This window comes from Microplitis mediator, chromosome 6, assembly GCF_029852145.1.
Source record: "Microplitis mediator isolate UGA2020A chromosome 6, iyMicMedi2.1, whole genome shotgun sequence".
In the NCBI taxonomy this organism is placed as follows: domain Eukaryota; kingdom Metazoa; phylum Arthropoda; class Insecta; order Hymenoptera; family Braconidae; genus Microplitis; species Microplitis mediator.
Genome location: NC_079974.1, coordinates 11,118,573 through 11,135,045, shown reverse-complemented (window position 1 = coordinate 11,135,045; position 16,473 = coordinate 11,118,573). Strand labels below are relative to the sequence as shown.

Genomic DNA, 16,473 nt, shown 5'->3' with positions numbered 1-16,473 from the left:
ATCGACGACTGAAAATATACTTTTACCGTGCAAAAGTGCGACAAAGTCGTCAAGATAACGTAACGAGTATTTATCGATTAAGGTTCGATCGTTGAGTGGACGGTAATCACCGCAAGGCCTCCATTCTCCGGACTTCTTCTGCGCTAAGTGAAGTGGTGAAGCCCAGGCGCTGTTGGATGGTCTGCAAATACCTTCCTCGATCATTTTACGGAACTCTGCTTGTGCGATTTTCAACTTATCTGGAGCCAGACGTCTTGCTTTGCACGAAACTGGCGGGCCAGGTGACGTTCGTATATGATGAACAGTTGAATGTTTTTTAGTTCGACGCTGAGTAGCGTCAGGTCGTGTAATATCGGAAAATTCTCTTAATAATTCCATATATGCAGAATTGCCATCGACTGCTTTAATATTTGTTTCTGCCGATGTCGTGTGAGAATTTCCGGGTGGCAATAAACCGGTGATGCCATCACGAAGGCATTTTCGTTTTAGGTCGACTAGTAAGTCATAATGACTTAGGAAGTCTGCACCTATGATCGGTTTAGTGACGTCAGCGATTATAAAATTCCATGAAAAATCACGGCGAAGTCCAAGGTTCAATGTTATAGATTTTAGACCATAGGTTTGAATTATCGAGCCGTTTGCGGCATACAATTGATAACCTATTGGTGTACTGATTGATTTCAGCCAGCCACGCGGAAAGACGGACAAATCGGAGCCGGAATCGACAAGATATTCCGTTCCTGTAGTTCGGTCTCGGATAAACAGGCGGCGAGAAATCGATTGAGAATCGTTAGCCGCCTCTACTGATTCTCGTTTAAGTTTCCCTGCCATTTGCAGCCGGGAATGCACGATCGGGCATTTTTACCGTGCTTGTAATGGTACCAATAGAAGTCAAACTTCTTCGGTACACGTGATCGTGATTGACTGCGAGATCTCGATCGACCACGTTTCACTGTCAAGTTGTTTACTCGATTCGTCAATTGCGCAATTTCTCTGCGCAGCGCGGCAATTTCGCCGGGCTCGGCGGTTGATGGTTGATTCGCTGTAGCAGCGGCAACTTGAGGTTTGAGCGATATACGCTCAACCATACGATCAGCTGACTCGGCGAGTTTATCAAGCGTTGAGTCGCTGATTGCTTCAAGACATACTTGAATCTCATTAGGCATGTGCGAAAACCAACGTGCTTTAATAATAGCGTCATCAATGCCGGGAACTAGTGTACGCAGATGACGTAGATGTTGCGAAGGAGTTCGGTCGCCAAGTCTCTCTCTGTCGAGGAGCTGAGAAATCCGTGCTTCCTCGGATCTCGTGAAGCATTTTATCAGGGCGGCTTTTAAATCGCTGTAAGGCGTGTTTGCTGGAGGATTGACGATGGTGTCTTGTACTTCAGCAGCGATGCGGGTTTCAAGCAGCGGTATCACCAGGTCAAATTTGGCGCGTTCTGTTGCTACCTGATATGTTGCAAACTGCGCCTCAACCTGCGCAAACCACAGTTTCGGATTCTCCGTACTGAACTGGGGTGCTTTGATGTTCACGGCCATATTTAATTTAACTGACGTGAACGACGATCATCCCGATAAATTAGATTTAAATGTGTCTTCGTCAGATGACTCGGATTTTATTTTCTCGTCGCCGTCAATTTTCGAGTCTGACATCACCTACTGAAAATGTCTTTAATTCGGTATTGTGCTACCGAAGATTATCGATGACGCACGGCTCAGGAATGTACAGCCGGCAAATCGGCCTAATCCTCGATGGTATTTCCGGCAACGGAAAGAAAATTGAACGTGACACTGCACGAAAAATTAATTACAATTTTTTATCACAGCTCGCGAAAACTTTTACCACTATTCGATTCGCACTAAAGGTCCCTCGAATCAACACTGATGCGGCATAACGTCCATAAGATGCCCAGCAATGCACCAGCGGTGATAAATGAATAAAAAAAACTGCACAATGATAACAAAAGTAAAAAGCCCTGGATGCGTGTGTACAATCCCACGGTCTATTACTAATTGTCCCCACCAAAGTGGTAGAGATGGATAAATGAATAAATCGATGTTCGACGGAAACTGTCGAATTTTATCGATCGCGTCACCTAATAGCAACGCTACATATATATTAGACTGGGCCAAAAAAATTGACTATTTTTTTTTTTCATAGCTATATCGAAAATATTATTCAGAATGACAAAAAAAAAATTTCATGAAAGTTTGAGCCCTTAAAATTAATTTTAAGAGGTCTATCATCGCAATTTTTAATTTTAATTCATAATTTGATGTTTTACGTCAGAACTGCTAAAACATTCGAGTAAAAAAAATTCATTTCCAATTATTCTTATGTAAAATTAAATTCCCTACAAAAAAGGTCTGATTAAAAATTTTCGTCAGACAAGCCGTTTCCGATTAATTAAGCTTAACAAATTGATATATTTTTTCGATTTAACATTTTTACTTTTGAATTTTGTAACTGACAAATCAATAAATATCTAATAAAGACCATGACAGATTTTCGAAAGAAATTTAAGGCTCTACAAAAAAGGCCTCTTAACATATTTTGCTAAATTCACTCCTTCGAAAGTTATTTACGTTATTGAAATCGTTTTGACTCAAATTCAACCTTGAATAACTTTCGAAGGAGTGAATTTAGCAAAAAATGTTAAGAGGCCTTTTTTGTAGAGCATTAAATTTCCTTTAAGAATCTGTCATGATCTTTTTTAGATATTTCTTGATTTGTCAGTTACAAAATTCAAAAGTAAAAATGTTAAATCGAAAAAATATATCAATTTATTAAGCTCAATTAATCGGAAACGGCTTGTCTGACGAAAATTTTCAATCAGACTTTTTTTGTAGGGAATTCAATTTTACATAAGAAAAAGTGGAAATGAATTTTTTTTACTCCAATGTTTTAGCAGTTCTGACGTAAAACATCAAATTATGAATTAAAATTAAAAATTGCGATGATAGACCTCTTAAAATTAATATTAAGGACTCAAACTTTCATGAAATTTTTTTTTTGTCATCCTGAATAATATTTTCGATATAGCTATGAAAAAAAAAAATAGTCAATTTTTTTGGCCCAGTCTAATATATATATATATATATATATATATATATATATATATATATATATATATATATATATGTCGGAAAGTCATTACAAGCTTGGGCGTTATCCCGAGTATTGGTCTCAATATTAATATCTCTCAATTTTATTTAAAATATAAACGAATAATAATTATGCAACACGGTGATTTAATATTAAAAGTATTGTTCACAAATAATGATACTTAGACAAGTAATATAATGAAGATAGTGTCGCAAAAACATCAAAATACACTAACTACTAATTAATGCAATAATTGATTACGCAAGAAATTATAATAATTGTAATACACAACAGTCCCATAATATTCAAATAAAACCTGATCGAATAATTTACAAATACTACGGCAAACTAGGCTCGAGAACGAATCCACGGTCGACAGGACAACTTATACTCGCACAACGAATGCTCAACCAGAACTGACCGACTCAACTCGCCCAAAAACTCTGTACTCTTCATTAAAAACCTTTTAGTCAAAATATTCAAAGAAAGACAACAATCTCATTATCTTACTACCTTGTCCTCTGTGTCTTACTATACCCATCCTGTGAACATGGCTACGTTTGGTGAACAGATGTCACAGCGAGCCTAAGCCTCCCGCAATAAACATAATCTACTTAAGTTGTAGACAACTAGAGTTTAAATTTTATTTAATTGTTATTGTAAAAACTAGTCTCGACTGTTGGGGATTTCCCATCCCATTGGAAAACCCCATTTTATTCTTTCATCTCCGACATATATATTAGACTGATTAAAAAAAATCGACTAATTTTTTTTTTCTTCATTATATGGAAAATATTGTTGGAAATGACCAAAAACAAATACTGTGAAAGTTTGAGCTCTTTATATTAAAATTAACAACTGCCGCATCGCGATTTTCTATTTCCCGCTTAAATAACATGGAAAAATTTATTTTTTAAACTTTGGAATTTTGTAGGTCTCGGTGGGACCAATACTTTTGAATGTCCAAGACATAATCTTATGGGAAATTTGACGCTCTACAAAAAAGGTCTCTTATACTTTTTCAATATTTTTATTTCATCAGAAGTAATTCAAAGTTAAAATTAGATCGACGATGAATTTTTACATTTTTTAAATTCTTTGGTGCAACCATCAACTTTATCCGAAAATTTCAGAGGACATTTTTTGTAGAGCATTTTATTTCCTACAACTTATCTCAGAGAAAATTTTCGATGTTTCGCATAAGTCGTAAGTTATTCGCAATTAACTGAAAATTTAATATAATTAATTTTAAGCAACAAAATTTAGATTATTTAAGAAAATTTTCAGTTAATTGCAGATAACATACGACTTAAGTGAAATACCGAAAATTTTCGCTGAGATAAGTTGTAAGAAATAAAATGCTCTACAAAAAATGTCCTCTGAAATTTTCAGATAAAGTTGATGGTTGCACCAAAGAATTTAAAAAATGTAAAAATTTATCGTCGATCTAATTTTAACTTCGAATTACTTTTGAAGAAATAAAAATATCGAAAAATTATAAGAGACCTTTTTTGTAGAGCGTCAAATTTCCCATAAGAATATGTCTTGAAAATTCAAAAGTATTGGTCCCACCGTGAGCTACAAAATTCCAAAGCTTAAAAAATAAATTTTCCCATGTTGTTTGAACGGGAAATAGAAAATCGCGATGCGGCAGTGGTTGATATTAATATTAAGATCTCAATTTTTTACAATATTTTTTTTTCGTCATTTCTAACAATATTTTTGATATAATGAAGAAAAAAAAAATTAGTCGATTTTTTTAATCAGTCTAATATGTATATTAGACTGGGCCAAAAAAATCGACTATTTTTTTTTCTTAAAATACTGTGTAAATATTATTTGGGATGACAAAAAAAAATTATTGTGAAAATTTGAACCCTTAATTTTGATATTAAGAGGTGTATCATCGCAATTTTCGATTTTTTTTTAATTGAGCGGGTTTTTGTCTCATAACTCTCAATCCATCGAGATAAACGAAATCGACTCAGATACATTTTTTGAAGGAAATTTGATGCTCTACAAAAAAGGTCTGATTGAAATATTTGTCAGATGAACCGTTTCTTTATAATCGTGCTTTGAACGTTGGTATGATTTTAAAATTTGATTGTTCAACTTTGGAATTTTGTAATTCATGTAAAAATAAGTTTCTGGGAAATGACAATGAATATTCTTGAAGGAAATTGAATGCTCTACAAAAAAAGTATCTTAACGATTTTCGCTAAATTCACTCCTTCAAAAGTTATTCAAGGTTGAAGTTATGTAAAACGACTTCAATAATCTTGAATAACTTTTGAAGGAGTGAATTTAGCGAAAATTGTTAAGAGACTTTTTTTGTAGAGCATTCAATTTCCTTTAAGAATATTCATTGTCTTTTCCCAGAAACTTATTTTTACATGAATTACAAAATTCCAAAGTTGAACAATCAAATTTTAAAATCATACCAACGTTCAAAGCATGATTATAAAGAAACGGTTTATCTGACAAATATTTCAATCAGACCTTTTTTGTAGAGCATCAAATTTCCTTCAAAAAATGTATCTGAGTCAATTTCGTTTATCTCGATGGATTGACAGTTATGAGACAAAAACCCGCTCTTTAAAAAAAAATCGAAAATTGCGATGATACACCTCTTAATATCAAAATTAAGGGCTCAAATTTTCACAATAATTTTTTTTTGTCATCCCAAATAATATTTACACAGTATTTTAAGAAAAAAAAATAGTCGATTTTTTTGGCCCAGTCTAATATATATATATATATATATTAGAGTGGTCCAAAAAAAAAAAGTTTTTTGGCTATCATTCCAAAAGCTTCTCTAAGGTGTAAAAAAAATTCCCTTTTTTGTTGACAATTTTATTCTCTACAAATTATTATCAGTAAAGTTTTTTCAAATTCCGCATTGTTTTCTAGTTATTTTCATTTTAATTTCAAGCTTTTAAAAAATTTGTTCTGATCGATTTCAAGAGATCAACAAAAAAGATGCTGTAACATTTTGTGATAAGTCTGATAGTTTAGACAGAAAAGTAAAAAGATCTCCAACTTGACTTCGGGCTCCAATAACTTTTGAACAGATAGATTTATCGAAAAATGATAAGAGACCTTTTTTATAGAGCATTCAATTTCCTACAGAAATATGTATTAATCTATTTGGTCTATTGATTTTTTAAAGAGTTAACAATACTTGAAGCTAAAAAAAAATGTTTCCTGTGTTATTTAAATCGGAAAATCGAATTTTTCAATGAGCTAGGTCTGTAACCGACTTAGAATTTTTTTTCTTGCGCGAAAATTTTTTTTTTGTGTTGAACTATGATTTTTTTCACATGCACTTAAAAAAAATGTCGCTCCTAAATGACGCACCTTATTATATATACATAGCGTTGCTACTAGGCGACGCGATCGATAAAATTCGACAGTTTCCGTCGAACATCGATTTATTCATTTATCCATCTCTACCACATTCGTGGAGACAATTAGTAATAGACCGTGGGATTGTATACACGCATCCAGGTTTCTTTCTTTTTTACTGTATACTTACAATCACTGTGTTACTTCCGTTCATTTAAATAAAACTTTTGTTTAAATTAATTAGTTGGTTTTAATAATTTATATTATCACCTCAACCACTTAATTGGTGACCCCGACGTGATTATCCTATCACGCATCTGATGTCTTCCGCATCCACATTTGGCGTGTACCGCTGTCTTTACAGGTCGAAGTGCGTCACTCCCAGAAACGGAGACATGTACGCCCACTTGTGTGAAATCTCAGACTCAGATAATTTTCGCTCCTGGTTCGTTCTTTCCTTCGCAGGTTGAGCCTTGCTCCCATAAAGAAGTTGTCGGAACAGCCATGGATGCGAACATCAAAGATCTCAACGTTGTTTCCAAGAAGGGGAGCCCTGTGGTGGTTCGGCTTCACTCCGCGAGATGGAATCTACAACTCGCGCCTCTCACAGTATCTCGTCCCTACTCCTATTTCAATATATAACATTTTCCAACATGTTACTTCCAACTCGGCGTCTTAGGTGGGGTATACGATAGACACACCTATCTGAGGAGTCTCAGCTATCGTATACTTAGACAAAACGCCTCTCTCCCCACAAATACCTTTTTCTATCTCTCCTCTTCTCATCCTTTCTCACAACGTTTCACTCTTTGGTAGTTGGCGACTTAGGCAGTGATTATTGCAATCAAAACCGATTTCACACCGATTATTTATTAAAGATCGAGTCACTGGGACCGAGTTTCTCGTGGACACTGGCTCTGATTTATCAGTTTTTCCTCGCGGCTCGATGAAATCGCAAACAACTCCCATAGGTTATCAGCTTTATGCCGCAAACAGCACGATTATCGAAACCTATGGTTTATCATTAAAAACACTGAATCTCGGACTGCGTCGAGATTTCACGTGGAATTTTATTGTTACCGATGTCACCAAACCGATACTTGGGACTGATTTTTTGAGTCATTATGACTTGCTAGTCGACCTCAAATGCAAATGCTTACGCGACGGCATTACAGGTTTGACATCATCCGATTATTTCCACGCAACAACAGCATTGGACAAAATCAAGGCTGTGGATGGTGATTCCGTTTATATGAAATTGCTACGTGAGTTCGCCGATATCACACGACCTGATCCGTCCAACAATAAGAAAAGGAAACATTCAACGGTGCACCATATTCGTACAACACCTGGTCAACCTGTTTCTAGCAAAGCTCGTCGCTTATCGCCGGACAAATTAAGAATTGCTCAAGACGAGGTCCGTAAAATGATTGAGCAAGGCATTTGTTGGCCATCGCAGAGTGCTTGATCATCGCCATTACACATGGTCCAGAAAAAGGACGGTGGATAGAAACCATGTGGCGATTATCGCCCATTAAATGACCGTACTCTTATTGATAAATATGCGCTTCGATATATGAATGATTTTGCTGCGTATTTACATGGGAAACGAATCTTTTCTGTAGTTGATTTTACCAAAGCTTTCCTCCAACTTCGAGTAGCTCCAGAAGATGTTGAGAAAACAGCTATTATCACTCCGTTTGGCTTATTTGAGTTTTCATACATGACTTTTGGACTCAAAAATGCAGCACAGACGTTCCAGAGATTTATCGACGAAATCACCCGTGATCTCGATTTCGTATTTCCATATATCGACGATATACTAGTCGCATCCAAAGACAAAGAGGAGCATTTAAAACACCTCAAGATTTTATTTCAACGTCTTCGTGATTATGGACTAGTAATAAACGTTCCGAAGTGCCAGCTAGGCAAAACCGAAGTTAAATTCCTCGGTTATTTAATCAACGAACACGGCATTAAACCATTGCCGGAAAAAGTTGAGGCTATCGTTAATCTCCAGCCTCCAAAAACCGTTAAAGCACTTCGTGGATTCCTCGGCACCATTAATTTCTACAGAAAGTTCATTAAGAACGCTAAATAAAGTACTGGAAGGACCGAAAATCAAAGGATCGCATCCTGTCAACTGGACAGCCGATTTGCAAATCGCTTTTGATGCCACTAAACGATCTCTCGCTGATGCAACACTTCTCGTGCATCCAAGAACCGACGTGGATTGGGCAGTTTTTACCGATGCATCAAAAATCAGGATCGGTGCCGTCCTCCAGCAACGCTTAAACAACGACTGGCAACCGCTAGCTTTCTTTAGCCGGAAATTACAGCCGTCGATCCAAAAATTGTCGACTTATGATCGAGAACTACACGCGATCTACGAAGTCGTGAGACATTTCCGGCATATTTTTGAAGGCCGACACGTAACGATCTACACAGATCACAAACCGCTTCAATACGCATTTAAACAGCGTACGAAGAGAGCTTCACCATGGCAATTCCGCCGTTTGGATTTCATCGGTCAATTTACGACTGACATTAGACATGTGTCGGGCAACGACAATATTGCTTGACTATCATCGACCGATTCACGAGGTTTCCTGAGGCTGTCCCGTTATCCAATGGAACCGCAGAGACGATAGCACATGCACTATCGCTGCACTGGATATCACGCCACGGAGTACCAAAACGAATAACTTCGGACCAAGGTCCGCAATTTGAATCGTCATTATTCCAGTCGCTATTAAAAATGTACGGAGTAAAACTCCTACACACTATGCCGTATCATCCGCAAGCTAACGGTCTAGTCGAAAGTTTACATCGTCAGCTTAAATCAGCACTTTTGTGTCATCAAGAGTCGTAGTATGACGCATTACCAACCGTTTTGCTCGGCTTACGCGCTGCCTGGAAAGACGACATACAGACGACACCGGCTGAATTAGTGTACGGTGAGCCAATTCGTTTACCTGGTGAGTTACTCACTCCCAGTAACAAAACTTCACCTCATGACATCATTAATACATTAAAACGTCATTTCAATTCATTGGCACCGGCCGAAATGTCGCGTCACGGCAAGCATTCTGTTTTCTGTTTCAGGAACCTTAGTACTTGCAGCCACGTACTGGTACGGAATGACCAGGTTGGACCATCTTTCTCGCCGCCGTACGAGGGTCCATATCGTGTAATAACCCGACACGATAAATACTTCATCGTTGATTTTCGTGGACGACAAATCGCCATTTCTGTGGACAGATTAAAGCCGGTCTACGAGGAAAATTCATTCGACACGGCGACGATGATAACAAACTCCCAGCCGATTAACAGAGCAACCGAGACCGTAAAACGCCGAGTCCGGTTTAATATTTAAAAATTTACGCGTTTTAATATTTTTTTTCACATAAAATATTTTTTTTTTTACAAAGTAATAATTCACCACTTTACTATATTCATCCATTTGATTATTTATTTATTCATATCATTTGTAAATATTCCATTACTTTAATTATCGTGTATTAAATTTAAAGAAAAAAACAAAGGGAGTTCTGTAGCGTTGCTACTAGGCGACGCGATCGATAAAATTCGACAGTTTCCGTCGAACATCGATTTATTCATTTATTCATCTCTACCACATTCGTGGAGACAATTCTATAAAACTTGCACATCGCACAATTAGTAATAGACCGTGGGATTGTATACACGCATCCAGGTTCCTTTCTTTTTACTGTATACTTACAATCACTGTGTTACTTCCGTTCATTTAAATAAAACATTTGTTTAAATTAATTAGTTGGTTTTAATAATTTATATTATCACCTCAACCACTAAAAATATATATACATATATATATATATATAGATATATATATACATATATATATAAATTCGATCCAATAGTATTTTCGGAATCTATTAGATTTAATGTGATTGATTTTGCTGAAAATCTCTGAAAAATCCACCATGAAGACAAATATAAAAGTTAGATTTTCATGAAATCAACTATTATACAACCCTGCAACTTGTCATGTTACATTTCCGAAAAAGGAAAGTTGGAGGTTGAGTAAGAGTGAGTATGAATGTACAGGTAGATGTATGGTTGGTAAGTGTGTGGAGATAGGTGCTGCGGATGGAGAGTTGAGTGTAGGGAGCATATGAGCGGGAGTATGTGTGTGGTACGTTGGGTGTTGAAGCCTATGTGGGATAGAGCGTGGATTCTATGAAGGATGTCTACCTGACTCGTGGGTAGGGACCGACGTGTCTCCCGACCAGTGATGACAACTAGGCTTAGCTTAGCCCTCGGGGTGACGTAGTGATCACGGAGAAGCAACTGAGATGTCGCTGCCCCTTCGTGTTGGGGTCCGAAATTATCTGGAGTACGTGTATAGTCTGTGGGAATGGCAGGCCTCGTTTGAGATGCTCGAGAGAGTCAACAATACGCTTATTTCGGGTATCACGGGGAGTGTCACTACGGAAAGGCCCGTGAATCCGCAGCTTGTAAGTTTATGGACGTACGAATGAATAGAGAAGCGAGAATTTAAAAGTGACGGGGAAGGAGTAGAATGGATGAGTTGGAGTGGGAGATTAATCAATTTGACGGGACCGAAGTCCACCTCCATTTTACGGGAGGCCGATACCTAACCCTTTCGGGCATACACGCGCTGCGAGGTCATCCTCATCTTCTGACCCAGACAACACTCTTAGCCAAAAAATATAATTGAGTGATGATTAAGGTGGACATTAACCAGAGGTATAATCAAAAATCCTCATTGCGCGTGGTATCTAACTACAGGCGCCTCGAGTCCTGACTGTGTGGGCCAAACACTACTACCATCTAAGGAAATGAAGAGACTCCGGTCGAAGTGGGCTTGGAATTCCCCCCCCCCCATGGTACCAGTCTCTCATCACTGGTTAACATGGTTGCTGAGGATATGTGGTGGGATGCAATTTCTCACCATACCCTATGTAAAGCATATTCCACTTGTTTTCTTTCGGGTTTCTAACAAGCTATTATCCACTCTAATTATTCAATTCAAATCAAAGTTTAGAGCAGCTCGAGAGGTCTGAGTGGGAGAGTGGAGCGGAGCAGAGTGTTGAGAGCTAGTAAAAGGAGTAGATGAGTTTCAGAGTTTTTGGCGAGTGGTCGTGAGTCGGCGAGCCACTAAGTTGGACCCCAACCGAAGCCCTTGGTTGATACCGTTTTAGAGCCTATGGCGCCAGGGAGTGTGCTCTTGGAGCCTAGTATTGTAGTGTTTTTCGTTCCGGAGGTGGACCTCTGTGAGTTACCGCATCCTTTTGTTTTATTTAAAAGACTTTTCTGAGAAAGTGAACCGAGTGTTTAAGATTTGCCGTTGCTGGAAGGCTCTCGATGTACCCTGCAAGTATTTACGCTGTTGACGTTTAGCGTTCGAATACCCTTCCGATATTCTACGTTATTTATACATATAATAACAGTATAGAAATCCTGAGTAGAAAAAGTTTAAGATTAGTAAAAAAGTTTTAAAACCAGGAACTTTGATAAACTTAATAAAATTAATCGATGGCCTAGCAAACTTAGGATCAATCTACACCCTAACGATGCCAAATCTGGACAATAAAAACATTCTTAAAATTAATTATAGATTTTTAAAAATTCAACATATATTATTACCGAAAGTCTGGGATTCCAGCCGATGTAGAAATTCCAGCCCCAGTGTGAATAACTACATGGCGAGAGGTGTTTATCCATTCTGTCAGAATCCCACATTTCAATTGGAGATTTTCCGTAGTATCATATTTCTGTAAAAGAATCAAATGTCATTATAATTCAGATCTGAAAATCTCACTTCACGAGTGTAAATGGAGCGGACTTACAACAGTCGGAAAGTCCATTAATTATATCATATTCAAGGAGTAAAGGAACATAGATTACTGATCGATAGATTTTTTTTAATAGCATGATAGTATTGAGTATACAATACCATAAATAGAATTTATCACCATTAAATGTTTATCGGTGACAAGAGATTTAGAGTGACAAGTTAAGATTCTTATGTCATGACGATGAAAAATTGATAGGTCTTATATGAGCGTAACATAAGAGTGAGGATGATTGTAGGATAGTTAAAATAATATGAAGTTATGAAAGTAAGAAGTTCAAAAAAAAAAATCATGTAACAGGTAGGAAATGTAGTAGATGTCAAATTAACATGGTAAAGAGGTCGTAAACTGAAAAACACCGAACGGGCTCCGTGGACGTTAGCCTTGGATTCATCAATCTAACAAGAAATTAGTTTAAAACCTAAAAAGTTGCATGTATGATATTAGATTTCTTTAACTTCATAGTCAAAGTTTTAGAAAAGCAGATAAAAACAAAAAGTATAACGTAAACCGTTTTTATTTACGGAACGAGGACGCGAACAGAACCCGGAATCGTATGCGGTCACCCACGTGTGTATCAAAGTTTCAAATATTTATCAAATAATACTCAATTTAATTTAAATTAATATTTAAATATGTTCAATAATAAAAATAATAAATTATAAATAAATAATTGTTGTGCCTGAACCAGCTCCCCAGGCTGGGTTAGTGCACGAGGGCGCCAGACCGTTTATATAAAACGTACAAAATAATTATTCAGGGGGAAAATTTGCGAGGTAGAATCCGAGCAAGTAGTTTGCAGACAAGGCGAATAAACAATTGAATAAATTTATAAATATGAAATATGCAGAAAATAACAGCAATAAAGAAAATGAGAAAATAAAATTAAAGCAGTAGGGAACAATCCAGGAAAATGAACATTAAATTTTCCCGATAGCTGTTGGTTTCCACAAATTCAATTTAATAAAAATCCTAAAGAACTCACAATAATTGTTCTTAATATAAACAGTAATGTTTAATATCTAGCTATTCAGCAGTTACATTCATTGGTGGAGGGGAGGAGGACAGCAGCATAGTAATTGACTTAGTTATGAGAGAAGGCGGTGGAAGGGGAATGAAAATATATAATATGAGAATCCTGCCAGCAACAGAATCAGACCACCTACCAATCGCACTGGCACTTAAGAGAGAGAAAAAGGACGAAAATGACGCATCGGGGGAAGACTCAGACGGACGACAAGAAGAAAATTGGGACGAGAAGTTGAGGGAAGACAGCGAAAAAGAAAACAGGTTTAGGTGCAAATGGAACGGAGAAAAAATAGAGGAATATGAAGAAGTATGGAAAAAACAATGGAGAGAAGGCGAGGCGGAAGGAAAAGAAAGAAACTGGGAGAGAATGGTAGAAACCACAAAAACAGCAGCGAGAATATGTGAAATGGAAAAAAGAGCAAAAAAAGAAGAAAGGACTGCCAATGGTTCAACGAAGAGTGCAGAAGGAAAAGGAAAGAAATATTTGAAGCGCTAAAGAAGCAAATAAAAATGAACAGCAAAAAACACAAGAAAGAATTGCACGAAAAAAGAAAAGAGTACAGAGAAACATGCAAGAAGAGGCAAGAAGAATGAAGAGAAGAAAAAAGAAAGAAAATAAACAAGAGTAAAAACATGACTCAGTGGTGGGAAGCAATAAACGCGTTCAGAGGGAAGAGCAGAGGGGAGGTGAGTGAGGGAATTAAGGAGGAACAGTGGATAGAACATTTCCAGAAAATTTTAGGAGGAAAGGAGGAAGAAGAACAAACAAAAAATGAAGAAGAAAACAAAGAGGAAGAAAGGGAAAAAAGAGGAGAGGAGGAGAGCAACAATGAAGAGCACACAAGAAACGGCAGGTGGGAAGAAGAGGCAATGAATGAGGATGTAATGGAAGCGGAGATAGAAATGGATGAAATAAGAAAAGCTATAAGAAAAATGAAGAATAAAAAAGCACCAGGTCAGGATGGACTAGCGGTGGAATTCTTCAAAGCGATGCCGAAGGAAGGTCAGTGAGAACTAAAAGAGGTAATAAACGAAGTGTGGATGACTGGAGAGATACCGGAGGGTTGGAAAATGGCGCACATAACATCGATTTACAAGAAGGGGGACACGAAAAAGCCGGAGAACCACAGAGGAATCTCGTTACTTGACATAGGCTACAAGATACTAATGAATGTGGTGACGAACAGGCTGGAAAAATGGACAGAGGAGAAAGGGGTCATAGGGGAAAGTCAGGCAGGCTTCAGAAGGAAAAGAGGGACGAGAGATCAGATTTTCGTGCTCAACGCAGCGATAAATCATAGAACAAAGAGGAGAAAGAATAAAGGATATGTGTGCTATGTTGAGTTCGAAACAGCTTTCGACAGTGTAAACAGAAAGAGGCTCTTTGGAAAACTGGAGGAAGTTGGGGTCAAGGGAAGGATGCTAAGATACATAAAACCTATATACGAAAGAACGGAAAACAGAGTGGTGGTAAATGGGAAAGTGACAAGAAAATTCAGGTCAAGGAAAGGGGTGAAACAAAGATGCCCGTTAAGCCCCCTGCTGTTCAATTCGTTCCTAGAGGATGTGGATAAAGAGTTTGAAAAAAGGAACGTGGGAGGGATAGTAATAGGAAAAATCAAAATTTTTCTAGGAAAATATGCGGATGATGTGACGATACTTGAAGAGGATGAAGGGAGTCTCAGGAGGATGTTGGAAATGCTCAGAAAATACGCAGAGGAAAATGGGCTGAGGGTCAACACACAAAAGACAAAAGTGATGGTGGTAGGAAGCAAAGGAAGAGCAAATAAAGAGAAGTCGAAATGGAAGTTTGGTGGAGAAGAAATTGAGGAGGTGAAAGAATTCAAATACTTCAGATGCTGGATGACAAACACGATTAACTGGAGAAAGCACATGAGATACCTGGCAGGCAAAGCGCAAAATGCGCTGTGTGCAACATGGGGACTCATCAAAAGAACGGACAGAAGCACAATAAAGGACAGAATGTACTTATATGACACATTAGTGAGATCAAGGGGGTTATACGGGGTGGAGATATGGGGATGGAAGGGCAGTCAAGAAATAGAAAAAGTATATAGCAGGTATTGCAAAGCAGCGTTAGGGGTAACAAAGAACACGCCGGAATATGTATAGAGAACGGAAGCAGGAATGGAAAGCATCAAGGTGGTGATTAGAAAAAGAGAATGCAAATTCATAAAAGATATAATGGAAGCGGAAGAGGCAAGATGGACCTAGATATGCCTAAGAGAAGAATGTAGGAACATTCTGAACAATGAACCATCAAAATGGGGAAGGGAGTTTAAGGAAGCAATGGAAGAGATGAAATGTGAGGACGTCATAAAGAGGATTTGGAACAGAGAAGACAAAGAAAAAATAAGAGAAAGACTAGAGGAAGGAATAATCATGTTCAGGGAAAAAATAATAAGAGAGGATGAGGAAAAGATGAAAAACTCAACGTACAATCTGAGATTCAAGTTCATAAAAACCAACGTCGGTGGAGAACCCTATTGGATGGACAAGAGGATTCTGACGTGGGTAAAGGAAACATGGTGCAGACTAAGATGCGGGAATATAGAGAAGGCAGGAAAAAAAGGGTTCAGTGATTGGTCGTGCAGAGTGTGTGGAAATGAAGAAGAAACGATAGAACACATAGTCAGATGCAGAGAAGTCCAAAGAGGGATGAAAAGTGAAACGAAAGAGTGGGTACACGAATGGATAAAGGATAAATGGGAGGCAGATTTTGACTGGTTGCTCATGAAAACGCTAAGAGGGGAACCCATAAAGGAGATATGTGAGTACATGAAAAAATACCAAGAAATGTCGAAAAAGAGAACGGAAGGGATGGAGAGGTAATTTAAGAACAGAATGTAATTTAAAGAACGAGGGCTGTGCAAAGATACCAAAGAAAAAGTAAAGATTAAAAAAGCTGTGATATAATTAGGAATAAGCAAGCAACAAAAAGAGGCAGTTCAAGGAAAAGAAGAGAAAGACAAAAGTTAAAATAAAGTAAAATAAAGTAAAGGAAAATATATGAAAGTAAACTAATGTGTGAAAACGTAAAAGGATGTAATTATCTATACATTGAATAAATTATTATAATTATTATTATAATCATCTGGCTATTCAGCCT

General features: G+C 37.4%; 1 protein-coding gene across 2 annotated transcripts in view; it reads right to left on the bottom strand.

The window, feature by feature from the left end:
* LOC130669732 (NAD-dependent protein deacetylase Sirt6) overlaps window positions 1-16,473 on the bottom strand; it is a 146,106-nt gene that overhangs the window by 112,062 nt on the left and 17,571 nt on the right. For both annotated transcript variants that reach the window (XM_057472772.1, XM_057472773.1), the window contains exon 2: window positions 12,106-12,233. In XM_057472772.1, the coding sequence (XP_057328755.1) occupies window positions 12,106-12,233 (128 nt within the window). The remainder of the gene's footprint in view (window positions 1-12,105; window positions 12,234-16,473) is intronic.